Raw genomic sequence first — 27,412 nt, forward strand, 5'->3', positions numbered from 1 at the left:
TTCTAGGACAGTCAGCATTATTACGCACAGAAACACTGTCTTGAAAAGCCAAGAAACAAAGCTTCAAAGCTGTATGGCTTTAAGTGGAGAGCCATGAAGGGAACTTCCAAGAATGGAAAGTAGAGAGAATTTAGAGTCTCACTTTTTTATGTGTGGTGCCAGAGTTGGAAGCAGGGCATGCACCACTATACCACAGAGCCACCAGAACCCTACTTGTAGTTCTTACTAAAGCGGGTCTTTACTACACAAAGAAACTGAGCCCTCACTCAAACAGTCAATCACCTTCTCTGGGCCAAGAGATATAATGAAACAAACAGAGCTCCCTAACTCAGACAGCCTGAGTCAGGAGGTGAAACAAGCCCCTAGCTTCAACTAATACAACCAGAAAACAACTCACACTCTGATGCTGTAAACCTGGTCAAACCCACTGGCTCAGGAGAACATAGCCATACAGAAGATAATTGCATTAGTCTGCTAAATGACATGTAGTCCAACTGCCTTCTAAATACTTTAGATGAAGTTTATAACCAAAGATTAGGGCTGCTAATTCAGCAGTTTCTTTCTGCAGTGGGCAATAATTAATGCAGATACTCATACTGGTCAAAATGCTGCGAATAAGTGAGAGTTAAGTGCTTAGGCAAGGCACCTACATCAACACACCTTGCCCCAGACTCAAGCAATAACATGAAATTAGGGGCAGAAAGATTTTAAGAATAAGGGGTTGGGAGGAGTGCTGTCTTCCTAACATGTATGGTCACTGCATGAACTCATGCAGTTATGATAACTTGCACAAGAACTATACAAGAGCAAGCCAGTACCAGTCCACATTTCAACAGAAGTAACTGGATTCAGTGGGTCGCAAAAAAACAAAAACAAACAAACAAAAAAAAATGTACAGCCAGATACAATGGGGCATACCTTTAATTCTAGCACAAGGGAGACAGACAGAGGCAAACATCTTTGCCAGAGGCCAGCCTGGTCTACAAAGCAAATCCCAGCCTAACCAGAGCTAAATAGTGAGACACATTCTCCAGAGGGGGTAGGGGAACAACTTTTAACCAAAAGTGATTTCATAATCCAATCAGAGTCATGACCTGCAGTTTGAAAAATACTTTTTTGAAACATATTAAAAATAATTTAATCTTATGAGTCGCCACTGTGAGCATGTTAATTACAGTGTGTTATAAAGGCATAGTAATGGCCCTGGGGCCTAAAGCCCAGGGTCATCAACTTAGTCAAAACACCCAGCAAGATATGTTTTTGAGGTCTCATGATGGACTGTAACTCTCCAGTCTCTTAACCTCTTATCACACTATCACACTGTTCTTTCTCGTTGTTGTCAGTCACACTGACCTCTGAAGGTTTTACTTTTTAACGCACTCACAATTTAAAAGCGTAAGTAATTTTGGCCAAGCAGTGGTGCACGCCTTTAATTCAAGCACTCAGGAGGCAGAGACAGGTGGATCTCTGTTGAGTTCAATGCCAGCCTAGTCTACAGAGTTAGTTCCAGGATAGCTAAGACTACACAGAGCAACCCTGTCTCACAAAATAAAACAAAACAAAACAAGCATAAGTAATTTTGTTTTTCATTAAACTAAGTAGAAGGCCAGATAGGGAGTGCAGTGCTTGCCTGGTATGCACAAGGCATTGGGTTCAATGCACAATACTGAATAAAAACCTTTCCTTGGCTACATACACCAAGTTTAACCCCAGCCTGGGCTATGGTTAAAAAAAAAGTAAAAGTAAAAATATTGTTTAAACATGTCACATTACACTTACACAGAATTATATAAATTAAAAACAATTAGGGAACAAGACCTATTTAGTGAGTCAAACTCAAGGTTATAATAGAAATCCTGGGGGTTGGAGAAACAGCTCAAGAGATAAGAACAGTAGCTGCTGTTGCAGAGGACATGGGTCTATATCTGTAACTCCAGTCCCCATCTGTAATTGCCTCCAGCACTGCCTACTTGTGGTGCACAAGCATGTGTGCAAGCAAAACACCCAAACACAAATAAAATAAAGCATATGGCAATCACATACAGATATGTACACATAAAAAAAAAAAAAAAAAAACACTGGGAAGTGGTGATGCACACCTTTAATCCCAGCACTCGGGAGAAAGAGGCAGAGGAATCTCTCTGAGTTCAAGGCCAGCCTGGACTACAGAGTGAGTTCCAGGACAGGCTCCAAAACTACACAGAGAAACCCTGTCTCGAAAAACCAAATAATAATAATATAAAAAAAAAAATCCTGCCAGGCAACCTTTAATCCCAACACTTGGGAGGCAGAGGTAGAGGCAGGTGGATCCCTTGAGTTCAAGACCAACCTGGTCTACGTAAGAGTTTCAGGACAGCCAAGGCTACACAAAGAAACGTTGCCTCAGTGGGATGAGAAGTGAGAGAAATCTATATACCATATCTCTGTTCATATCATATACAAATATGTAATGGTGGGTATCTTTTTTGCTTCCCAGTGAGATTTTATTTATTTATTGAGAGTCTCATTGTGTACCTCTGGTCTAGAACTCAGGATGGCCTCAAATTAAGGGAAATGCTTGCCTGCCTCTCAAGTGCTAGAATTAAAAGCATGCACTAACATGCCAACCAGTATTTTACTATTCTGAAAACATAAAACTTTTTCCAATTATAAGACAAAAAAAAACACATCTATGAGTAAGTAAATACTCTGACCTCTGCTTACTAATTTCACAAGTAAATTTGTTCTGCACTCCAGGACAGCACTCATCTTTATCACAGACCACATCCTGTATATATCCCCATTATATACCATATTTCACATGTCTGTTTTGTCAAACATTGGACAAACATAGCATACATATGAATTACAAGATCCCAACTGCTTTAAACAGGAAGGTAGCTTATGGCACAACCACCTATATAACTGAAATATGTGTTTCAAATGCCCTCATGTAAGTATATCACATTCTATAGAGATGTTCATCTTCAAAGGTATAAGGCATTCTGGGTAAAAAAAAAAAAAAAACTACCTTAAGAACATTTAGGTGTTGAAGGCACCTGCCTATAATCCCAGCAATTGAGAAGCTGAGATAGAAAAATCATAAATTCATGGCTTCCTACCCAGCAACAGGCAGTTTCCTGAGAAGCATGCTTTGTGTCTGCCAACTAAGGAAGCAGACAGGTGAAGTTAGCACTGTGCTCGCATTTAAGTGGCACATTCCTAAATAGGCAACTGCACCCCTTCCAAGGACAGGTGAGCCCCACACACTTCAAACACCCCCAAGACTTTTGCTGTTATTCACTCACTCTGCCCCATCTTTGTGAGACATGGAATTCACTATGTACACCAGGCTGTCCTCAAACTCACTCATCCATGTATTTTTAATTTTTTTTCAAGGCAACTTCAAATCAATGTTTTTCTTTGACAGACTACCTATAAATCAAATTGTCACCTGATGTCGGATGTTCTTCTATATATGTGTTGCTTTATTGGCTGATGAATAAAGTTGTTTTGGCCAATGGCTTATCAGAGAAATCCAGAGAGAGAGAGAGAGAGACAGACAGACAGACAGACAGAAGGTGGAGTCAAAGAGACATCATGTAGTCACCGAAGGAGAAAGATGCCAGACCATCACTGGTAAGCCATAGCCTCATGGCAATACATAATTTAAGAGAAATGGGTTAATTTAAGATGTAAGAGCTAGCCAGGAATACACCTGAGCCATTGGCCAAACAGTGTTACAATTCATATAGTTTCTGTGTGATTATTAGGGTCTGGGTGGCCAGGAAACAAAAGCACAGTCTCTGTTTACAGTCATCCAACATATTTTAGTGATTAAATATGACACTGGATTGAATCTTAGGTTCTGTCAAAGAAAAACATTGATTTGAAGTTGCCTTGAAAAAAAATTAAAAATACATGGATGAGTGAGTCTGAGGACAGCCTGGTGTACATAGTGAATACTAAGTAAATCCTCTACTACTGAACTGCATCCCTCCCCCAAACATTTTCAATTCAAAAACCCCAGCAGTAGGTTAGCCTAACAAATTACATTTACATCTCCACTGAAGCTGCCACCATCACTTCAAATAACTGTAAAAATAGACTTTTGTACCCGCTCTACACTATATAATACTAAAAGCAATTTCTACCTAGCCAAAATAGAACATTATAATTCAAGGAAAGTCTCTAAAGAGAATGTGTGTGTGTGTGTGTGTGTGTGTGTGTGTGTGTGTGCCAGACTTCAGCACACACAACTCTAAGCAGCTCCAGCATTGCTTTTTCTTTCAAACACAGAAAAGCTATCTCCACATATTTGGACCAAACAAATCAGGTAAAATATGTTAAGTACAAAAGAACAGCAAAAAAATGTCTTTCTTTTTTATTAACAGACTTTAGTAGTTTATCTCTAATGACCTAAATATCAATTAACCTTTCTGCTAGCTTAATAATCAAACAGTTATCAATATCCTTTCAAAAGATGACAAAATGAGCCAGCCTTAATTTATGAATTGCAACTAACTTCAATTCATAAATTAAGACCGGTTACTGTTAACTATTCAGGAAGGCTCCTCTAATCCACTTAAATTTGCAGCCATTCCCTTCCTTGTCAAACTCTCTATGCCCTTAATCTGCTTCCTCTAATTCCAGCCCTGTCTAATGCTATCCACAGGTGTGTTGTTTAAGACTGCCTGCCTCTCACAATATGTGGCGAGCTAGAAACCAGAGCTGACACAGGACAGCCTGGGCCACACAGGGAGCTAGTTTCAAGGCTCAAGAAAGGAATGTGAGCTGTAGGAGAGCAATTACCTTTGTTCTAATCATAAGTACATCCCAAGAACGCAGTATTGCCTTACAGATGCTCAAGAATTTGTGCTGAATGCAGAGTTCTAGACATTTGAGGAGATATGAACTTATGGAATGTCTCTGACATTTAAACGGAAGCACGATGAACAATTTCTAAGAAGCAATCAATGCCTTAAGGAAATGAAGCAACAGAAAACAAAAAGCTGGAAAAATCAGAGAAAATCTTCAAAAAGTGAGAGGTCTGGTAATAAGTAAATACACTTGTCCCCAGGTATGGCAGCCTGACTTCTACCACCCTGGCTCACAGGGTAGGAAGAGACCCAATTCCTACAAGTTATCCCGACTTCCACCCACACTCTGTGAAATATGCCAAAACGGACACACAGACACAGACACAGACACAGACACAGACACACACACACACACACACACTGAAATTCCAAATGTACTTGTGAGGCTGAAGCAAGGTCAGCCTAGACCTTATAAAGGTGGGTGTAGGAGACTACTATGGCTCTATCAGTAATCCCAGAACTACTAAAGCAGAAAGAAGTAGGATGCACCCTGCAGATTCATGCTAAGCAGCAAGTTCCAGGCCAACCTAACAATGGACCCATCTGAAAAAAACAAAACAAAACAAAAAAAACAAAGTTAAAAATTAGGCTTGCGAGTTGGCTCCTTAATTAAGAATGCTTACTGCTTTCCCAGAAGACCAAGGTTCAGTTCACAATACCCACATAGCAGCTCATGACTGCCTCCATCTCCAACTCCAGGAGATCTAGTGCCCTCTTCTGGCTTCCTCAGGCTCTTGCACATGTGGTATACAAGTACACAGACTCACATACACATAAACTTTTAAAAGTAAATTGAAAAAAGAAAAGATGCCTAGGTTAACAAGTCAGAGGTGGCACATGCCTTTAAGCCCAAGGCTACTTAGTGAGACCTAGTCTCAAACAAACAAACAAACAAACAAAAAACCAACAACAAATATGAAGGGTAAACCTGGTCTACAAAGATACTGCCCCACCCACCCCTAACCCCAATAAAGAGGAAAGGAAAAAATAAGAATTAACAAATGCTGGTTCCCAGTAGAGTCACTAAATAAGAGCTGAGAATGTAGCTAAATTTGTACAATGCTTGCCTAAAATGCAGATAAACCCTGAATTACCATGCCCAGCACTGCATAAACCAGGTACACACCTACAATTCCAACACATGGGAGAAGGCAGGAGGAGGGCCAAAAGCTTAAGATCATCCTCCCCAGTAATTCAAGATCAACCTACAAAAGATCTGATCTCAAAAAGTGAAGAGACTGCGTTGTACACAGCTGGCTCAGCAGGTTAGGAGGACTAGCCCTTACAGAGACCTGGGTTCAGTTCCCAGCACCCACATGGTAGCTCACAACCACCCATAACTACAGTTCCAGGGAATCCAACCTCCTCTTCTGATCTCCACAGACACCAGGCAGACATGTGGCACACATATACAAATATGCAACAAAACATTCATACACTGTTTTGTTTTTTCAAGGCAGGGTTTCTCTGTGTAACTTTGACTGTCCTGGAACTCACTCTGTAGAACAGGCTGGCCTCATACACAGAGATCCGCATGCCTCTGCCACCCAAGTGCTGGGATTAAAAGAATGGGCAACCACTACAAGGCAAATGTGTAGTCCAGGCTAGCCTGGAGCTCATGATCCTCCTGCCTCTACCTCCTTCAGCAAATCCTATTGGCATTCATCACCACAATCAGAATTTTTTCTTCAAAAATGATCATAAACTAACAGCTAATAACAGAAATAAGAGGATTAATTAAAAAAGAAAAAGTTCCAAATTTTTTAAAGTGTTCCTTCAGAAATCATGGATCTGCACCTGTAGTATATACTACAGGCCCCAAAATATCATTACATATAGTCCAGTAAAAGCTCAACTAAAACTCAAACACAAGGGCTGAAGTGGTTAAGAGCACTTGCTGCTCTTGTAAGTCTATTTCCTATATGGATCAGGCTAGCCTCAAACTCAAAAGATCCACTTGTCCCCGTCTCACTAGTGCTGGGATTAATCCAATCCTGGCATTTGTTGCTATAGCTGAGGACCTGAGTTCAGTTCCCAGCACCTACATGGTGGCTAACAACATTCCCCACCTCTAACTCCAGTGGATCCAAAGCTCTCTTCTGGCCTCTGGGCATCAGACAAGCATGCAGGGTACTTACAAACATGCACACAAAATACTCCTACACATAAAAATGTTTTAAAACTCAAAAAGAAATAACCAAGAGGGATTGGATGGATGGCTCAGGAATTAACAGCACTGTTTGCTCCTGTGGAGAACCCAGGTTGGTTCCTAGCACCCACAAGATGGCTCACAGCTGTTGCTAACTCCAGTTCCAGAAAATACAGGGCCCTTGTCTGGTCTTTGTGAACACTGGGCATTCATGCAGTATACTTAACATACAAGCAAACAAAACAGCCATCCATATGAAAATTTAAAAAGATCTTTAAAATACAGAAACTAGGAAGAATACACAGGAAACCACCTGCTTGTATATGACCCTGACACAGAAGGCTACGTCCCCGACCCCAAGAGCAGCTGACAACTACAAAGAAACATTTACACAGTAGAGCTGCCTCCTTTGCTCTAGAGCCCACTAAGCCATCTGAGAAATAACACAGCACAACCTGTGAGAGCCGTAAAATCTTAGAGTCCTTGACCTAGTGAAACCACTTCTCGACACTTTCTCTAGGGAAAAATAAAACTGAAACAAAAAAATTCCAGTATGAAGATTTCACTATACCACATCTACCAAAAAAAAAAAAAAAAAAAAGAAAAAAAGATTATGAAGACTAAACTTGAAAAAGTTAGGTAGAAACTTAGCTTAATAGGTAAGTTACTATTTAAGAATTTTTAAAAAATCCACCAGGTTAAGGGGGAACAAGGTTGATCACACATAAGCACAGCCTCACAAGGAAAAGGTCAAAGTCTAGAACAAGCAGTGGGTTCAGGTGCAACTGTGTGGTAAGATTTTTAAAAAGTGATCACACAGTTCTTTTCTAAGGAAAAAGTTGTTCTCAATTCTTTTCACACAAAACCCAAGTCTGATTCAGGCTGGCTGAGTAGCTAAGTCCTAGTCCAGCAAAAGCAAGGCCCTGGGTTAGAGTTCCAGGCTGGGGAAGGGCCAGAAATAAAATGGTGCAACTTCTAGGCTGGGAAGAATAATTTGCTACCACAAACATAACATTATCAATGCCACTTTTTCTTGTTAATTCTTCTTTTAAGTTTATTTATTGTGGGGGAGGGGAATATGCCCCTGGCAGGTGTGTGGAGGTCAGAGGACAACTGGCAGTAGTCAGTTGCTTGCTGCAATGGTGGTGGTGGGGTTGACACCTGGTTGACAGGCCTAGCACCTAGCCCCTTTACCCACTGACCCATCTCAGCGGCCCCAATGCCACACACCCCCCTTCCTCAACTACGTTGACAGTCTTATTTTTAGTGACACATACAAACCCAAGCAAAATTCTAGAGGTTGTAATGGATTTACAAAGAACCCAGAGAAGACTGAGAACTTACAGCTATTCTACCAGTGTTAACATTAACCAAGGCTCTGTACAGAACAAAATTACATATTCTGAGTCTGGTATTGGACGAAAAACTTTGTCAAAAGTGTGAGTGCTAACATGTATGCTTCAAGTGACAGAACTCAAAGCAAGGAAAACTCTAAATGCTTTTAACTTTTGAGGACCCCCAGGAGCAGAAAGATGACTGGTACTCTAGCCTTGCTCATCGGAGATGCTCACCTCCCTGTAGAATAATTCCACTACAACCTAATCTTTATGCCTAAGGAGATAGTGAAGTTTAGAAACTTTAGTCTTAATTGGTATTTGAACAAGTTAAATACATCTGCCACTCTCTGATAACTAAAGGGAAAACATGGAAAAGCAAAGAAAATGGGATGCATCCATAAATTTAAATATTTTTCGTTTTTTCAATAAAAGTCAAGGACAAAAAAAAAGAAACTCAAATTATAAAACCTTAACTTCACTGAATTGGGGAAAATGGTTTAATCTGAACTAAACAGGCTAAGGAGGGTTTGGAATGTCTCATGCTAGGGAAAATTGGAAGTGTGGGGGAATAAAGTAAAAAAAAAACAAAAAACAAAACAAAACAAAAAAAAAACCAGACTGTTCCCAGCAGAATCCCTTAAAAACCTGCTCTGATTCACCCCACGGCTTAACTTCTGCTGTAAAGAAACACTTTCTAGAAATGGACGACTGGAAACAGCGGCTAAAAAGAAAACTCAGTACATGAAAAATCCCCATAGCCCACCTCCTAAGTTCTGGATGTCTATTTAAGGAGGAGGCTGGTCAAGGATCTGCCAACCAGGCCTAGGCCAGAGGGAGGCACAGCAGTGCCTGTAACACGGATGGACTCGGGGCACAGGGGAAATGGACTTGCATGCCCTTGGTAAGCTCTGGCGGCGCTTCCCAAGTTAAGGACACCGGCCACAATGGAATGGAGTCTATTGGCATTTGCCTCCCCGTTTTAACACTAAGCGTTTTCTTAGTTCGTGAAATACGAACTGACAATCACCTCCACCCCTCCCCACCCCCGCGCGCGCACTCTCCAGAGTCAAGCCCAGTCACACAGGACGGCACCCGGCTTCCAGCTTCTACCAACAAAACCGGGCCCAGGGGAGAGGAAAGAAGAAGGGGGGCGCGGGCGCAAGCCAACACCCGCGATGTTGCCATCAGAACCCGCACCAAAAAACTCCTCTATTGCGGTTCTTCATCCCTAGAAATTTCAGGAATTGGGACGGGGGCTGCGGAGAAAATGCGCTGCGTGTCCGATGCCCGCCGCCAACCCACCTCGCGAGTCCGGCTCTCGCCCACCTCTATTCAAAGACGCCTTCTGCTCGGCGGACGAGGAACAGCAATGCGGATCGGCCACCACCCGCGCGCAGGGGACCTTGCGGGGAAGGAGGGAGGCCGGCCCGAAGGGAGCCGGGCACTCCCACCCCTTCCCAGCTGGGGGAGGGCAGCCCGCCGCGGGAACCCCGCCGCCCCAGATCTAAAAGGGGGATGGGTGCGGGAGGCCGCTAACCATCCACCTCGCCTCGGAGGACCACCTTCCTAGGGGACTGCAGGGCGGGAGTTAGATTTGCAGGACAACCGGCTAACCCTACCTGGGGCGATTGGGCCTCAACTTCCCCTCCTCCCTCCAGGCTCCCCCACCTGGCAAAGTGGCTCATTTCAGGACAGGGACCCCTGCGACATGCACCCAGGCCCAGCCGCCCTTCCATCATGGGTAGGGGGACGCTGCAAGGGAGTGGGGCGGGGATGCCAATCGCCTCTCGCACACACACACGAGGGGCAGAAGGCCGCCCCGGCCGTCCATCTTGGCCGTCTGGGGAAGGGGACGGGATGGTGCAGGAGGCTGGACACGGCCTGAGAAGCCCGAAGAATCGTCCGGCGCCTCCCGCCCCTCCGCGGGCCCCCAGCCCACCGCGATGCGGGTCGGTCACGGGGCGAGGCGGGGGAGGGGACGAGCGGCGCGAGATCGGCCCGGCGGGCGCGGAGGGGGCTGGGGAGCCGACACCCACCTGCCCAGACCGGGGCGCCCGACGCCCGCGGCCGCCGAGGAAGACGCCACCGGCGCAGCCGGGGCCGGTACCGCGGAAGACGAAGACGACGCGGCCGAGGCCGGCGCGGCGCCGGGCGACGAGAGCAGGCCACCGCCGGGCTTGCGGCCACTGGCGGGCGCGGGCGGCTGCGGCTTCAGCGACATGGTGAGCGGCCCATACACCGGCTCGCACGCCGGGCGGGGACAGCCGGGAGCCGGGCGCGCTGAAGAAACGCCGGAGCGCGGCGGGGACGCGCGGACGCCAAGGGGGCAGGCGCGGGCTGGCGCGGTCGCGGGAGCCAGGGGAAGGAGGACAACGACGAAGGGGCGGGGAGGCCCGCAGACACCGAACAGCCGCCGGGAGCCGGGCCGGGACGCGCCGTTGCCGTTGCTACCAAAACAGTCTGAGGCGCAGGGCGGCGAGCGCGGCCCGCGGGGAGGGGCGCCGGGGCCGCGCGGGGGAGGGCCGGCGGAGGGATACGTCGCCGCGCCGCCCCGCCCGCCGCGCCGCGCCGTCCGCGGGAACGAGCGCCGCGCGGCCCAGCCCGGCAGGCGGCGCGGCTCCGGGCCCGGCGCGGGCCGCTGAGCAGCGGCGGTCGACGGGCGCATGGGAACCCGGCTCACGGGCGCGCACGGGGCGACGCAGCCGGGTGGGCGCGTAGATGCTAAACGGAGCTGGTGGGGGGGACTTTTTACCGGAAGTCGGAAGGGTCAGGCGGAAGTCGAACGTGAGACGGCTTGGGGGGCCGGCCGGGACACGTGAGGAGCGGGCGCAGCGCTGGGCCGCGTTCGCTCTCCGGGGTCGGGCGAGGGCCACGGGGATCCGCCCTCGCTGAGGCGGGTCTGCCCTTCGGGGAGGGAGTGCTGATCTTCGTCTGCCGGGCGCCCCGAGCTGCTCCGGTGCCTACTGCCTGGAGGATGGCCCTCGGGCGCCTTCGGGGCGGAGACCCGCAGTTTCTTCCGCGAACCTAGGGCCTGGCACACAGTAGACCCCCGGGTGCCACTGCGTGTTTGGTTTCCCTGCCAGCATGGGAAGCTTGCCACCAGTGAAGCCACCGCCAGCTGCTTCACTTTGCCCCATTTAACCACCCCAGCTAACTGTTGGGTATCTGACCTTCATTTGAACCCGTTTTCCCTCACCCGAACTTTATATTCCTCCTTCGGGAGATTCGAAAGGAAATGGACGTAATTGGTAGTGCTGGATAATGGGGTCTTGCCATGGATAATGGGGTCTCCCTCAGTAGAGACAAAACAGACCTTACAAAAAATGTGAACTTTAGACCTTGACCCTTTTAGAAGTTTTACTTTAACTCGGAGAGGCCGCCAAACACTGTAGTCCGTTTTTTAACGTGTTGTAATTAAATTGGAAGCAAGTAGGTAACTTTTTTTTGCAATGAGTTTAAGGTTTAAGGTTTTTTGTTTTTCTTTTTTAAGTGAAATTGCTTAAGAAAACGATGGGCCGCAGAACAGCAAAGTCCCCCTCATTCTACTAAGATCACCCACATAAAGTCAGGCATGGTGTTCATATCTGTAATATGAGCACTTGGGAAGTGGAGGCAGGATTAGAACTTCAAGGTCATCTTCACCTTCAGAAGGAAATTCTAGGCGAGACTAAAATACAAAAGACCCAGTCTTTTTTTTTTTTTAATTTTTTTGAGACAGGGTTTCTCTGTAGCTTTAGAGCCTGTCCTGGAACTAGCTCTTGTAGACCAGGCTGGCCTCGAACTCACAGAGATCCTCCTGCCTCTGCTTCCCAAGTGCTAGGATTAAAGGCGTGCACCACCACTGCCCGGCTTGTTGAAGAGACCCAGTCTTAAGTAGTGACCCCTGGTTATGGCACACTCCTTTAATCACAGCACTCAAGGCAAGTGGATCTCTCAGTTCAAGACTAGCTTGGTCTACACAGATTAAAATTTGGAACATATTAAAGAGTCACTAGGGCTGGAGAGATGGCTCAGTGGTTAAGAACACAGACTGCTCTTCCAGAGGACCCAGGTTCAATTTCCAGCACCCACATGGCAGCTCACAACTGTCTGAAGATCCAGTTCCAGGGAATCTGACACCTTCACACCAATGTACATAAAATAAAGCTAAATAAACCATTAAAATTTTTTTTAAAAAAAAGAGTCACTTGGGAGGCAGAGGCAGATGGATCTCTGAGTTCCAGGCCAGCCTGGCCTACACTACAGAGTGAATTCCAGGACAGCCAGGGCTACAAAAGATACCGTCTATTAAAAACCAAAAAAAAAAAAAAAAAAAAAAAAAAAAACCAAAAACACTTAACCGGAAGAAGCTTCACTTGGATGCAAAGCCTTGAATCTTACTGCTTGGGAGGTAGAAGTCAACCTTAGCTACATAGCGTATTCAGCTATTCTACCATTAATGTGAGGCATTGTTACCAAAAAGAAACCAAAAATAACAAATCTAAGATTTAAAATAGTACTTGATTCCTAAATTGAAAATGAATTAGTAAAATATATACAAATATCAGTAATTTCATGTTAAAATTTTTTTAAATATTTATATTTATTTTATGTGCATTGGCATTTGGCCTGCACATATGTCTGTGTAAGGGAGTCAGACCCACTGAACCTGGAGTTACGGATGGTTGTGAGCTATAGCGTGGATGCTGGAAATTGAACCCCAGTCCTCTGGAGGAGCAACCAGTGCTTTTAACCACTGAGTCATCTCTCCAGCCCTGTTTTTGTTTATTTGTTTATTTGTTTATATTCAGTTTAACTCTGTGTTGTCTGCATCTGTTTGTGTTAACATATGTATGTATGGCATCTGCGGAGACCAGAAGAGGGCGTCAGATCCCCAGAACTAGAATTGATGTTTGTGAGCCACCATGTGGGTGCTTGGAATTGAACCTGGGTCCTCTAGAAAAACAAACAGTGCTCTAGTATAGCTGAGTGAGCGCTTCAAACCCAAGATATGCTTTTAATTAACCTAAAGGATATCAAAACTGAAAAAAACAAATGGCTAAGAAAAAAGGCACCATACAAAGAGAATCAGCATTCTCTGATGTAATGATTTAACTACTAAAACTGGAATCAAGCTCTCAGAATTCAATGGGAAGGTCAAGTTCCAAGCACACTTTGAAGGAAAGAGAATTTGAACAAGAGTGCCCTGGTAGCTACATATGACTTCGTTTATGCTAAGTAAATGGGTTTGGGTTTTAAATCACATTTATGTATTTACTTATTTTGTGTCTATCTATGTATGTGTGCGAGATCAAACAGTTCAGACTCAGTGACAAGCACCTTTACCCTCTGATCTATCGGGCTGACCTGGTTTTAGTGGTTTGTATCTGAGACAGTGTCTCACTCTGTAGCCCTGGTTGTCCTGGAACTTGCAGAGATCTCCCTGCCTCTGCTCCCCAGATTCGGAGGTCAGTGTACCATTATGCCTGCTGTACAGTTGCCTTTGCTTTATAGGAAGACCTGACAAGAACTAAGAAATGGGCATTGCTGTGGAGCTGCACTTGGAGCTGGAGACTTCTGAGAGCATCTTTGGCATCTGAGAGGCTTTAGAGCCTGAAACCCTGAGGGTGAACTCAGGGTGTGGCTTAGTGCTATAAAGTGTGCTTAGCATTTGTGAGGCCTGGGGTTCAATCCCTAGCACTGAAAAAATAATGAAGAGTGTCAGGATAGTGCCCTTTCAGACCAGTGATCTAGAAAGCAGTTTCTACAATGGCTCAGAATGACCTTTGTCCTAGTGTCTGACCTTATGAAAATCTGTCCACTGGAATATAAGCTATGTTTCATGACTTCTTCCTAAGTAAAAACTGGGGAAAGAAACTAAGGCATTTCACTTAAAAGATTAGGTCACAATAAGACAGTTATTTCAGCTTAATTGAGCTACTCAAAAGACCGTGCTCAAAAAACAAAAACAGTAGGGCATGATCGTGTGTGCCTTCAATCCCGGCACTCCAGCGGCAAAGGCAGGTCTAGTATACATAGCAGGTTCAAACCACCAACCTTTTTGAGACCTTATTTCCAAAAAGAGAAAGGTAAAAAAATAAAGAGCTAGGGATGTGGTTCAGTTGGCAGAGTGCTTGCCTACTGTGCTTGAAGGCCTGTGTTCAGTCCTCAGTTCTGCATAAACAAGAAATGGTAGGAATACCTGTAATCCCAGCATTTGGAAGAAGTTCAAGGACATCTTCAGCTACATTGCAAGTATTTTTTGTTTGGTTGGTGTGGTGATATTTTGTTTGTGCTCTAACAAATAAAGCTTTCCTGGAGATCAGAGGGCAGAGCTAGCCACTCGTTAACCAGAGAGACCAGGCAGTGGTGGCACACACCTTTAATTCCAGCACTTGGGAAGAGGAATCAGGAAGATCAGGAGTTCAAGGCCACCCTGGGCTACAGTCTAAAGAGACAGAGTTGTTGAGTTAAGAACTATCTTGTAGCTTGCTGCTCTGCTTCTCTGATATTGGCCTGACCACAGGAGAGAGAATCTATTGCAGTCATGTCCGCTGTGATTGCAGCTGTCGCTGCTTATGGTTTCGGTTCAGGGTTCAAATCAGACTCCGACAGTGAGGGCAGCTGGTGTCTGCTGCTAGCTGCTGACTCTTTCATGCATTCAGCCAAGCCTTCTCTGACAGTGCTGGTGGACTCGGCTCCAGAGGTAACATTTAAGGAAGATTTGGAAACTGGAATTTTCCTGCTTTCTAGATATGCAGAGCCAGCACATATCAATGACTTCATGTTTGAACAGCAAACTGGTCAGAAGAAAACAGATAAGAGAAAAAAGTCCTAAGAAAATGATACATCTAATATTAATGATTTCTTGGGACTATGGACAGAATATATGTATGAAAAAGATGTCACCAAACCTTCAGAGGAAGAACAAAAGGAGTTGGATGAAATCACAGCAAAGAAGCAGAAAAAAAAGGCAAACAGGAAGAGAAGAGACCAGGAGAGGAGAAGACAATCTTACATGTTGAAAAAATGTATGACTATCAAGGCAGATCCTACCTTCACATACCTCAGGATGTTGGTGTTAATGTTAATCTACGGTCATCTGTGCCACCTGAAAAATGTTATCGTCCCAAAAAACAAATTCATGTGTGATCTGGACACACAGAGGGTGTCAGTGTGGTCAGGCTGTTTCCTCTTTCTAGACATTTGTTGCTCTCTTGTTCCATGGACTGTAAAATTAAGCTATGGAAAGCTTATGGAGACTGGTGCTGTCTGAGAACATTTATTGGTCACAGTAAAGCTGTAAGGGATATCTGCTTCAACACTGCAGAAACACAGTTCCTCAGTGAGGCCTATGACAGGTACCTGAAACCCTGGGACACAGAGCCAGGACAGTGTATATCAAGATTTACAAACCGAAAAATTCCCTATTGTGTTGTAGGAAGGCCTCTTGTTAGTTCCCGGCTGATCAACCCTGAAATAACCACACAGAAGCTGTATTAATTAAATCACTGCTTGGCCTATTAGCTCTAGCTTCTTACTGACTAGCTTTTACATCTTAACTTAACCCATTTCCATTATTTTGTTCGTGGTCTACCGGCAAGGTTCCAGAATGTCTGTCTCCGGCAGCAGCTCCACATCTTCTCCCTGACTCCACCTCCTTTCTTCCAGTATTCAGTTTAGTTTCCCCTCCCCCCTCCTGCCTAGCTCTACTCTACCCTATGACAGGCCTAAGACAGTTTCTTTATTAACCAATGGTATTCACAGCACACAGAGGGGAATTCCACATCACAGTTGTGTCAAGTTCAATCCTGATGAAGACAAGCAAAATCTCTTTGTGGCTGGGATGTCTGACAAAAAGCTCATGCAGTGGGACATTTGCTGTGGAGAGATTGTTCAGGAATATGATCAGCTTTGGGAGTTGTCAACACAATTGTTTATGTTGATGAGAATCAAAGATTTGTGAGTACATCTAAGAATTTGGAATGGGATATCCCTGTGGATTCTAAGTGCATAGCAGAGCCCACTATGCACTCAATGCCTGCAGTGACTTTGTCTCCAAATGGAAAATGGCTAGCATGCCAGACAATGGATAACCAAATCTTAATTTTGCAGCACAGAATAGATTCAGATTAAATAAGAAGAAAAATTTTAAGGACCATATGCTAGCAGGCTGTGCTTGTTAGGAAGACTTCTCATCAGACATGAGCTATGTGATTTCAGGAGATGGAAATGGCAAATTAAACATTTGGGACTAGAAGACGACAGAACTCTACAGTCAGTTTAAAGCTAATGATAAAGTGTGCACATTTCATCCCCATGAAATGACCAAGGTCATCACGTGCAGTTGGGATGGCCTCATTAAATTATGAGATTAATGGGATTAAGCCTTTCACAGTCTGAAATTCATCTTTGATCCAGTGTCATATTTAATCATTAAAATATGTTGGATGACTGTAAATAGAGACTGTGCTTTTGTTTCCTGGCCACCCAGACCCTAATAATCACACAGAAACTGTATGAATTGCAACACTGTTTGGCCAATGGCTCAGGTATATTCCTAGCCATCTTAAATTAACCCATTTCTCTTAAATTATGGGAATAGCCATATTCTTACATCTTAAATTAACCCATTTCTCTTAAATTATGTATTGCCATGAGGCTGTGGCTTACCAGTGATGGTCTGGCATCTTTCTCCTTCGGTGGCTACATGGTGTCTCTTTGACTCCACTCTCTCTCTCTCTCTCTCTCTCTCTCTCTGAATTTCTCTGATAAACCATTGGCCAAAACAACTTTATTCATCAGCCAATAAAGCAACACATATATAGAAGAACATCTGACATCAGATGACAATTTGATTTATAGGTAATATTTTCTATTTTTTAAAAGATTTCTTTATTATGTGTACAGTATTCTGCCTGCATGTGCGCCTACAGGTCAGAAGAGGGCACCAGATTTCATTACAAATGGTTGTGAGTCACTGTGTGGTTGCTGGGAATTGAACTCAAGACTTTGGAAGAACAGCCAGTGCTCTTCACTGAGCCATCTCTCCAGCACCCATATAGGTAATCTTTTCATACATAGTCTTATGAAGTTGACTTATGGTTTTTGGCTGCTCTGCTTCTCTGATCTTTCAGTATTTAACCTGATATCGATATCAGGTATCTGGGATCTTTTTTTTTAGTCAGATATCTGACTCTGGGATCTTTTTTTAAAATTTATTTATTTATTTATTTATTATGCATACAGTATTCTGTCTGTGTGTATGTCTGCAGGCCAGAAGAGGGCACCAGACCTCATTACAGATGGTTGTGAGCCACCATGTGGTTGCCGGGAATTGAACTCAGGACCTTTGGAAGAGCAGGCAATGCTCTTAACCACTGAGCCATCTCTCCAGCCCCCTGACTCTGGGTTCTTATTATTAAGATCAATTAGATTGATTAGAATTCATGCTATAGGTTGGTTGGGGTTTTTTGTTGTTTTATGTATTTTGTTTTTTCCAAGATAGGGTTTCTCTGTGTAGCTGTGGCTATCCTGGAACTCACTCTGTAGACCAGGCTGGCCTGGAACTCAACAGAGATCTGCCTGCCTCTGCCTCCCAAGTGCTGGGATCAAAGGCGTGCACCACTACACCAGGATAAAAGTGTTGTTTGTTTATTCTAGTTTTTTGCTTGTTTGTTGGGCTTAATAAAGGTTTTTTTAACTAAAAAAAAAACAAAACTTTTAAAGTTATATTTTATGGCCAGGTGGTGGTGCTGCACACCTTTAATCCCAGCACTCTGGAGACAGAGGTAGGCAGATCTCTGTTTACAGAGCAAGTTCCAGGACACCAGGGTGACACAAAGAAACCCTGTCTCCAAAAATAACAACAAAAAAATGGGTGTTTTGTCTGTCTATATATCTTTTTATTTATTTACTTTATTTCATGTTTGTTTGCTTACATGTACCTCTGTGCACCAGGCATGTGACCTGTTGGTCTCAGAGGTCAAAAGAGGACATTGAAATTGGAGTTATAGACACTTGAAAACTCTTATTGGGTACAGGCACTAGAATGGGTCCTCTACAAGATCAGTAAGTGCTCTTGACAGCTGAACCATCTCTCCAGCCATATATATATATATATATATCTTTTATACAACATGCTGCTTGGTTCCCACAGAGGCCAGAAGAGGGGCACTGGATCTCCTGGGGCCAGAGGTACAGATGGTTGTGAATTTTCATATGTGCTGGAAGTCAAACCCCAGGTCTCTAAGCCATCTCTCTAACCCCAAATAATAGAGATACTTTAATGTAGGCTTAAACACGGGTTAAAAGAAAGACGTATGCTCAGATGAAAGTAAGACTTGGGGTCTGGGCTTCTCAAAGAGCCAAGAAATGTAAGACATACTCAAGTGTGAAAACAGGCTTTTCAAAGAGAGTCATTTGCATAGCAAGTCTGAGGCTAGCCTGAACTACATCAGACCATCTCCTAAATAAGACATAAAAAGGCTATGTCTTCTATTTTTAGCTTTAAAAAAAAAAGTAGCTTATAGTTGGTAAGATGGCTCAGCAGGTAAAGAAGGCATTAGGCACCAAGCCTGAGGACCTGAATTCAATCTCCATGACCCATATGGTAGGAGAGAACCAACTCTCACTAGTTGTTTTCCCAGTCCCATATGGTTGCATATATACACACCAACATACACATGCAACACACAAAATAAATACATATATGTAAAATTAAAAGTGTAGGAGGATTTTTTTTGTTTTTTGTTTGTTTGTTTGTTTGTTTTTCGAGACAGGGTTTCTCTGTAGCTTTAGAGCCTGTCCTGGAACTAGTTCTTGTAGGCCAGACTGGCCTCAAACTCACAGAGATCTGCCTGCCTCTGTCTCCTGAGTGCTGGGATTAAAGGCATGTGTCATCACTGCCAGCTATGTAGGATGTTTTTAAAAAGAGAAGAAAATCTAGCTATCAAGTTGTAAATTAAATTTTGCAAGTACTTGGCAAGGATCTGAGGCCTCAACCAACAGCAGGGACTGGATGGTTACCACAGGCATGTAGGTGAGCTTAGTATCAGGTTGTACCTTAGTCTGGCCTCCACATGACTGCTAGATACCTGGAACTCAGATCACCCAGCTAAACTGTACCTGAACTCTTTTTTTTTTCAATATGTTCGTTTCTCTCTCTCTCTCTCTCTCTCTCTCTCTCTCTCTCTCTCTCTGTGTGTGTGTGTGTGTGTGTGTGTGTGTGTGTGTGTGTGTGTGTAGGAATGTGTATATATGTGTAGATGAGTAGTGGTGCAGGGGAGTGGGCATGTAGCGGGAATCTGTACAGGCCAGAGGTGAACATTAGGTGTCGTCCTGAACCCTTCTCCGCCTTATAGTCCCAGCTGGCCTGGAGTTCACTGAGATCTGCTCACCTCTGCCTTCTGAGTGCTGGAATTAACAGTATATGCCACCACACCTGGCATCTCCATCATTTTTTAGTTGGTCTGGGGATCAAACTAAAAGTCCTCACATTTTTTTACTTTACCAGCTAAGTCATCTCTCTAGGACTGGACTGCACCTGGATTCTTAATCTTCTGTTGCTTTTGTTGCTAAACCCAGGGTTATTTGCACATGTGAAATTTACTGGTGTTGCAAACCATTCTCTGAGCTTACAGGGTTATAGCATCATCAGTAGGTGATGTGACATCATCATTATTCACAATGTAATCTGTTCTTCATCAATGGGTCACTGACTTACATGACCCAAATGTGCTTCCTGCAAGTTTCTTGTGTCTTCAGAATTCTTTCCAGACGAATTAAAATCTTAGCTAATATCATCCTATATTATTAGCACCTTTTTTACTTTGACTTGTGTATGGGGAGGTGGAAGCATACTAAGATTCATGTGTGGAAGCCAGAGGACAACTTGCCGGAATCAGTTTTCTCCCCCGCTATGTGGGACCTGGAAAGAGAGCTTAGGTCCCTCAGGCTTAGCAGCAAGCACCTTGACATGCTGAGCCATCTTGCTGAACTCTCAGTTAATGTTATCCCAGCAAGGAGAGGTGGGGCAGAAGGAACTGGGAAGAGTTCAGGGTCATCCTCTGTTGGTGGTGACTAAGCCTGAGCTACGTGAGACCAGGCCTCAAAACACACACACAAAAAGGACATCATAAAAATGAAGAGGGGCTTGAGCAACCACGTTGGGCAGTTCACAATCTGTAATTCAACCTGCAGGAGATCCAGTGCCACCTCTGACCTCCAGGATACTGCTCTCATGTGCAAACACACACGATTTTTTAAAAATATTTATTTATTTATTTATTATGTATTCAATATTCTGTCTGTGTGTATGTCTGCAGGCCAGAAGAGGGCACCAGATCTCATTACAGATGGTTGTGAGCTACCATGTGGTTGCCGGGAATTGAACTCAAGACCTTTGGAAGAGCAGGCAATGCTCTTAACCACTGAGCCATCTCTCCAGCCCCCCACACACACAATTTTTAAGTGCTTTTTATTTCTGTTTTATTTTTTAAATAGACTCTCACTATGTAGGCCAGGATGGCCTTGAACTCATAGATATCCGCCCTCCTCTGCCACCTGAGTACTAGAAGTAAAAGCATGTGCCACCATGACTATTCTTTAAAAAAGGACAATGGCCCAGCAAAATTTTTCAAAGACCTCAAAAGAACAGTACTCAACTTCATATGGAAAATCAAAAAACCCAGGATAGCCAAAACAATCATGTACAATAAAAGAACTTCTGGAGGCATCATAATCCCTGACTTCAAACTCTACTACCGAGCTACAGTACTGAATACAGCCTGGTATTGGTATAAGAACAGACAGGAGGACCAATGGAACCGAATAGAAGACCCGGATATCAATCCACACATCTTTGAACACCTGATCTTTGATAAAGAAGCAAAAAATATCAAATGGAAAAAAGAAAGCATATTTAACAAGTGGTGCTGGCATAACTGGATATCAACATTTAGAAGAATGAAAATAGACCCATATCTATCACCATACACTAAACTCAAGTCCAAATGGATCAAAGACCTCAACATAAAGCCAGCCACACTGAACCTCACAGAAGAGAAAGTGGAAAGTACACTTGAACCCACTGGCACAGGGAACCACTTCCTCAAAACCCTGTAATACCACTTTTGGGTATATATCCAAAGGATGCTCAATCGTGCCACAAGGACATGTGCTCAACTATGTTCATAGCAGCTTTGTTTGTCATAGCCAGAACCTGGAAACAACCTAAATGTCCCTCGACTGAAGAATGGATAAGGAAAATGTGGTACATTTACATAATGGAGTACTACACAGCAGAAAAAAATAACAGCTTGAATTTTGCAGGAAAATGGATGGAGCTAGAAAACATCATTTTGAGCGAGGTAACCCAGATGCAGAAAGACAATTATCACATGTACTCACTCATAGGTGGTTTTTAAACATAAATCAAAGAAAGCCAGCCTACAAACCACAATCCTAGAGAACTTAGACAACAATGAGGACACTAAGAGATACTTACATAGATATAATCTACATGGGAAGTAGAAAGTAGAAAAAGATAAGATCTCCTGAGTAAATTGGGAGCATGGGGACCTTGAGGGAGGATTGAAGAGGGGAGGGGAGAGGCAGGGAGGAGGGCACAGAAAAACGTAGAACTCAATAAATATCAATAAAAAATTTATTTTAAAAAAGGACAATGAAAAGTCCTGGAGTGGTGGTATATACCTTTAATCTCAGCACTGGAAATGCAGGTGGATGGATCTCAATGATTTCAAGGCTAGCCTGGTCTATATACCAAATTCCAGGATAGCCAGACCCTAACTCTCAAAAACAAAACTAAACAAAAAGACATTGAAGAATATCATTCTGCTACTGAAAACTGAAACATGTTTCTGGGGCTGCAGAGATGCTTGGCGGTAGAAAGAGTTCAGTTCCCAGCACCTATATGTTCCAGGGGATCCAGTGACCTCTGACTTCAGTGGATACCTGCATGCACATGCTACACATAAACTCATGCAGGTACACACACATAAATAAGTATCTTTATTATTAAGTAATTTTGTTTTGGGGGGAGGGTAGTTTATTATTTTTATTTTTTTGAAGCAGGGTTTCTCTGTGTAGTCATGGCTGAAGAAAATTCTTGCCCTCTTCTGGCCTATAAGCGTACATTCCTTGCTGGGTGGTGGTGGTGCACGCCTTTAATCCAAGCACTAGGGAGGCAGAGGCAGGCAGATCTCTGTGAGTTCGAGGCCAACCTGGTCTACAAGAGCTAGTTCCAGGACAGGCACCAAAGCTGCAGAGAAACCTCTAAAAACCAAAAAAGAAAAAGAAAAAGCATACTTTCAGGAGGCAGGTAGAACATTATAAACATAATAAGTAAAATCTTTTTAAAAAAATAGATATTATCAAGCCAGCAAGATGGTTCATCAGGCAAGACAAAGGTTCTGGCTCCCAAGCTTGAGGACCCTGGGGACTACCAACTGTAATCTTTAAAATTATATAAATAGGACTATTTTTTTAAACTGGCAACATAATACAGACCTATAATTCCAACACTTGGGAGGTGGAGTCAGGAGGATCAGGACTTCAAAGTTAGCCAAGCATGGTGGCCCATCCCTTTAATTTCAACACTTGGAAGGCAGATACAAGTGGATATCTGTGAGATCCTGGACAGCCGGGGGTTACATAGTGAGACCTTGTCTCAAAACAAACAGAAAAGCTAAAAGTAAAAAAAAAAAGTGTATTTCAACAATGAACGAACACCTTTTAGATTTGGTGACTGAGTGTTGAGAGATGACTTAGCGGTTAAGATCACTGGACTGCTCTTCTAGAGGTCCTGGGTTCAATTCCCAACATTCCCGTGGTGCCTCACAGCTATCCATAACTGTGGCCCTATGGGATCTGTTGACTTCTTCAGGTGTGTTGATGTATATGCAGAAAAAACCCATGTAAAATCAATAAATTAGCCAGACAGTGTTGGCACACCCCTTTAATTCCAGCACTCAGGAGACAGAGACAGGCAAATCTCTGTGAGTTTGAGGCCAGCCTGGTCTACAAGAGCTAGTTCTAAAAACAAAACAAAACAAAAAAGAGCTGGTTCTAGGACACGCTCCAAAACTACAGAGAAACCCTGTCTCAAACCAAACAATCAGTAATATTAAAAAAGAAAAGATTTGATGACTGAGGGACTGGAGAGATGGCTCAGTAGTTAAAAGCACTCACAACTGTCTTTAGCTCCTGCTACAGGGGATTCAACACCCTCTTACATACATATATGCAGACAAAACATGAATGCACATAAAATAAAAATAAATAATAAATCATTTTTAAAAAGAATAAAAATTTGGTGACTGAATCCTGTGGACTCTACACTTGCTGTGTGATTTCAGCGACCCCTCACACAGCCCTTATATTAATCTGTTGGTTTTGATCCCTTCATGACTAATCAGGTCTCAGGCTCTAGAGGTGACAAACTAAGCCCTGCAAGGCAGGGATGCCAAGTGATTTGCTGTTGCCAACCACAACAGTGCTTGTCACATGACCCATATGCCAAACGATTCATTTTATTGCAATCATTTCTCTCCAGCTCCCGTCGTCTGAGTGTGTTTAACGTGTGATGACACATTCTTCCCTCAATGCTCTTGATTTCCCTTTCAGAAGCTGAGAATTCCAATCAGTGCCAACCTGCCCCCCCCCATCCATCCTCTTCAAGGTTCTGCAGATGTAATTTCAAAAATAGGACCATGGCTAATTACAGCAAGAATTTTTTTTCCCTAACCACAGTTATTCAGATTTCTTAGAGGCTAATGTATTTGGACACTCCAGGAATCCCAAAAGACTTAAAGTTAGGGGGTAAAAAAAAGACATTGAATAGGGCAGAGGCTTGCAGGAAGGTGGTAGTCAAACATTGAGTCCAGAGTAACAACTCGCCTGTCACTCTGAGCATCTGAGGGCCTTGCACCAACATAGCCAGAAACATAGTGACCTTACAGCAAAGCATTTCAGAGTACAGACCCCAAGAAAGCTCTCTTCTAGTATGAGGCTGCTCTTTTTTCTTTTTTAACCTTGTCAGATACAATAATGATGCTGTGACATTGTTCCCAAAGAAGAAGCTGGGTACCTGCTGACATAGACAGAGAAAAGAACTTTTTGGTTTTCAGTAGAAATGTTTAATGGAAATTTTGGTGCCCCTCACCACAGTCTAGAACTCTGGTTGTAGACCAGACTGACCTTGAATTTACAGAGATCCATCGCCTTCGCCTTTCTCCCCAGTGCTGGGATAGAAGGTGTGTGCTACCATGTTGGGCCCTTTTTGTTTTTATTTGTCCCTCTTCTCCCTGGGAAATTTTGTGGGTAGCCTGTGGTTTCAGAGCCATAAATTAATGGAAAGCCAGAGGTTTGAGTGTATTCTCCATTGGGAGAATGCAGGAGGGGATTTGAGATTGGATGTGTCAGCATCAGTGACAGATGGCCTAGCCACTTGCAGTGGAACCACACAGGGTCAGACTAAAAACTGACATGGCTGACCTGTGGAGACTTGGAGTCTTGTCTAAGTAGACCTTTGTATTGCCCAAAAGGTAGGTAGGCCACAGTTAGAGAATAGCAACTTTTTTTGTATATGTGGTTCTGCAGGAGATTGATTCCAGGATCTTATACGTGCTAATCAAGCAATCTACCACTGAGCTACATCCATGACAATGAATTACAATAAGTTGTTGACCTATATAGTCTTCATTCCATGCCAGCTATATCATCATCATTATTTATTATTTATTTTGGTTGGTTGGTTGTTTGTCTGTTTGAGACAGGATCTCTCTACATAGCCCTAGTCCTGAAACTCAGAGATCCTCCTTCTGCCTTCTGAGTGCTGGAGATTAAAGGCATGTGCCACCACACCCTGCCAACTCTATCTTTATTGTATTCTGCACAGTAACTGGACACTAGCTGGGCTTGGTGGGCCATGTTTGTGATCCCAGCACCCAGAGGCTTTGGCAGCCAGGAAGCCTGTGCAGTGAGTTCAAGGTCTACCGAAGTTACCCTTAGAGACAAGTAGGGGGAGTGTTCATACAACAACCTGGGGCTGGAGAGACAGCTCAACAGTTCAAAGCACTAATTCTAGCAAAGGACACACCTGAATTCAATTCCTAGCAACTCCAAGCTGGTTCAAAACTTCTGTAACTCCAGTCCCAGAGGATCTAATGCTCTCTCCTGCCCTCTGAAGTGGAAACTGCAGTTTCATGATCTTGAGATAGTCCTGGTCCTTACCAGTGATGGAGAGATAGGCAGATATTCTCAAAGGGTATCAAAACAAGCAAAGACCATGAGACCTGGGGTGGGCATCCTATCCTGCCTGTAGAGATGAGGTGGAGAAAAGCTAACTGGGATGTCTCAAGAATAGAGCACATATCTAGCATAAGCTACTCCCTGAATTTGATCCCCACCATCACACAAAATAAAAGGATGACAGGAAGACAGAAACCAAGCGCTGCAGTGATGGCCCCGAACCGTCCTGTGGATCTTGGCCTGGCCTGATGCCTGTGCTTTTCATCTTTTCTTCTCACATGCCTGTGCCCTTTGACCTCATCTTATTGAGCAGCGTTCCTGTGCACTTTCCAAACATACCTAGTATTCCAGGTTGGCCTTACAAGTCTTTCCTTTCTCCCACTTTCTTGAAGGGCATTTGCACTTGGAAAGGAGTCACATGAGGGAAGTCCAGAAGAGCGAAGCGAGAGGGCGGAGCTGTGTGAGTAACAAACCTGCCAACCAAGGGGCAGCATGTCTGCCTCAGCTTTTTGGTTTTTGGTTTTGGTTTTGGTAGTGCTGGGAACTGACCTCCGGGCAAATGCAGGTTAGGCACATGCTCTACTGCTAAACTACACATATATTGTTGATGTTCTTTTTTTAATAAGAATTTATTTATAATGTGTATAGGTGCCATATGCTTACTTATGTAAAGGTGACCACAGAGGCCAGAAGAGAGTGTCAGAGCCCCTGGAGCTGAAGTTACAAGGGGTTATGAGCTACCCATTGTGGGTGCTGGGAATAGAACTTGGATTCTCTGCGTGAGCACTAAGTGCTCTTAACACTGAGCTCTTAACACTGAGAGATGTCTCCAGCTCCATTCTTTTCTTTTTTTGAAATGGGTCTCATATAGTTCAGGCTGGCTTCAAACCCACTCTGTAGCAGAGGCTGCCCTTGAACTCCCAATTCTCCTGCTTTGAGTTCCCAAGCACTGGGATTACAGACCTGTGCCATCATGCCTGGCTTCATGTTGTTTTGCTTTGCTTTGTTTGTGATGGGGTCTATTATGTAGCCCGAACTGACCTTGGACTGGAGATCCTACTGTCTCAGCCTAACCAAGTGTTGGAATTACAATTATGCACCACAATGCCTAGCTACCAATGTTTTTATTTTAAATAACTGTATTGAAATGATATTCACACTATGCAGAAAGACTCTGTTTCAAAAAAACAAACAACAACAGCAAAAAGGAAAGTAACATTCTAGACTTCATTCTAAAATACATAGCTCATGGGCCAGTGAGATGGTTCAGTTAGAATAGGTGCTTGTCTCCAAGTCTGATATGATATGAGTTCAATCCTTGGGCCCCCTGTGGTGGATGAAGAACTAGCTCCAAAAGACTGTTCTCTGACCTCCACACGTGTAGATAAATAAATGATACCTTCAGAGGATTTTTTATTTTGTTCAGAGATATGTATCTGTTGCCAGAGAATAATTTTCCTCATTCCAAGAAGAATCCTACACGCCTTCTACTCCCTGCTGTGTGGACATTTCCCAGAACACAGAGTGACCAAGTGTACAGACACTGTCGTCTTGTGCAACACCCTCGTCTACGCCAAAACTTACCCTCATCTTCCCAAGCCAAAGCTTTCATTCCACAACCTCTTCCCCGGGGCCAGGTAACCATCATTTACTTTCTAGTTTTTCTTTCTTCCTTCCTTTGTTCCTTTGTTCCTTCCTTTCTTTCTTTTTTCTTTTTTCTTTTGGTTGTTGCTGTTGTTTCAGATTTTTTGTTTTGTTTTGTTTTTCAAGACAGTTTCTTTGTGTAGTTTTGACGGTCCTGGAACTCGCTCTGTAGA

The 27,412-nt window shown here is 43.8% G+C and overlaps 1 protein-coding gene and 2 pseudogenes across 10 annotated transcripts in view; 2 read left to right on the plus strand and 1 right to left on the minus strand.

The window, feature by feature from the left end:
• Atxn2 (ataxin 2) overlaps window positions 1-11,010 on the minus strand; it is a 95,893-nt gene extending 84,883 nt beyond the window's left edge. For 7 of the 10 annotated variants that reach the window (XM_085679827.2, XM_085679819.2, XM_085679806.2 and 4 more), the window contains exon 1: window positions 10,382-11,010. In XM_085679827.2, the coding sequence (XP_085535953.1) occupies window positions 10,382-11,010 (629 nt within the window). The remainder of the gene's footprint in view (window positions 1-10,381) is intronic. The other 3 variants (XM_087903670.1, XM_087903667.1, XM_087903669.1) reach the window with 2 other exon arrangements.
• A 113-nt stretch (window positions 11,011-11,123) lies between these two features.
• LOC146895406 (pre-mRNA-processing factor 17 pseudogene) lies at window positions 11,124-16,785 on the plus strand (annotated as a pseudogene).
• Window positions 15,976-16,785, plus strand: LOC146895407 (pre-mRNA-processing factor 17 pseudogene; annotated as a pseudogene).
• Window positions 16,786-27,412: the final 10,627 nt, after the last annotated feature.

This window comes from Myodes glareolus, chromosome 2 (genome assembly GCF_982192425.1).
Source record: "Myodes glareolus chromosome 2, mMyoGla1.1, whole genome shotgun sequence".
In the NCBI taxonomy this organism is placed as follows: domain Eukaryota; kingdom Metazoa; phylum Chordata; class Mammalia; order Rodentia; family Cricetidae; genus Myodes; species Myodes glareolus.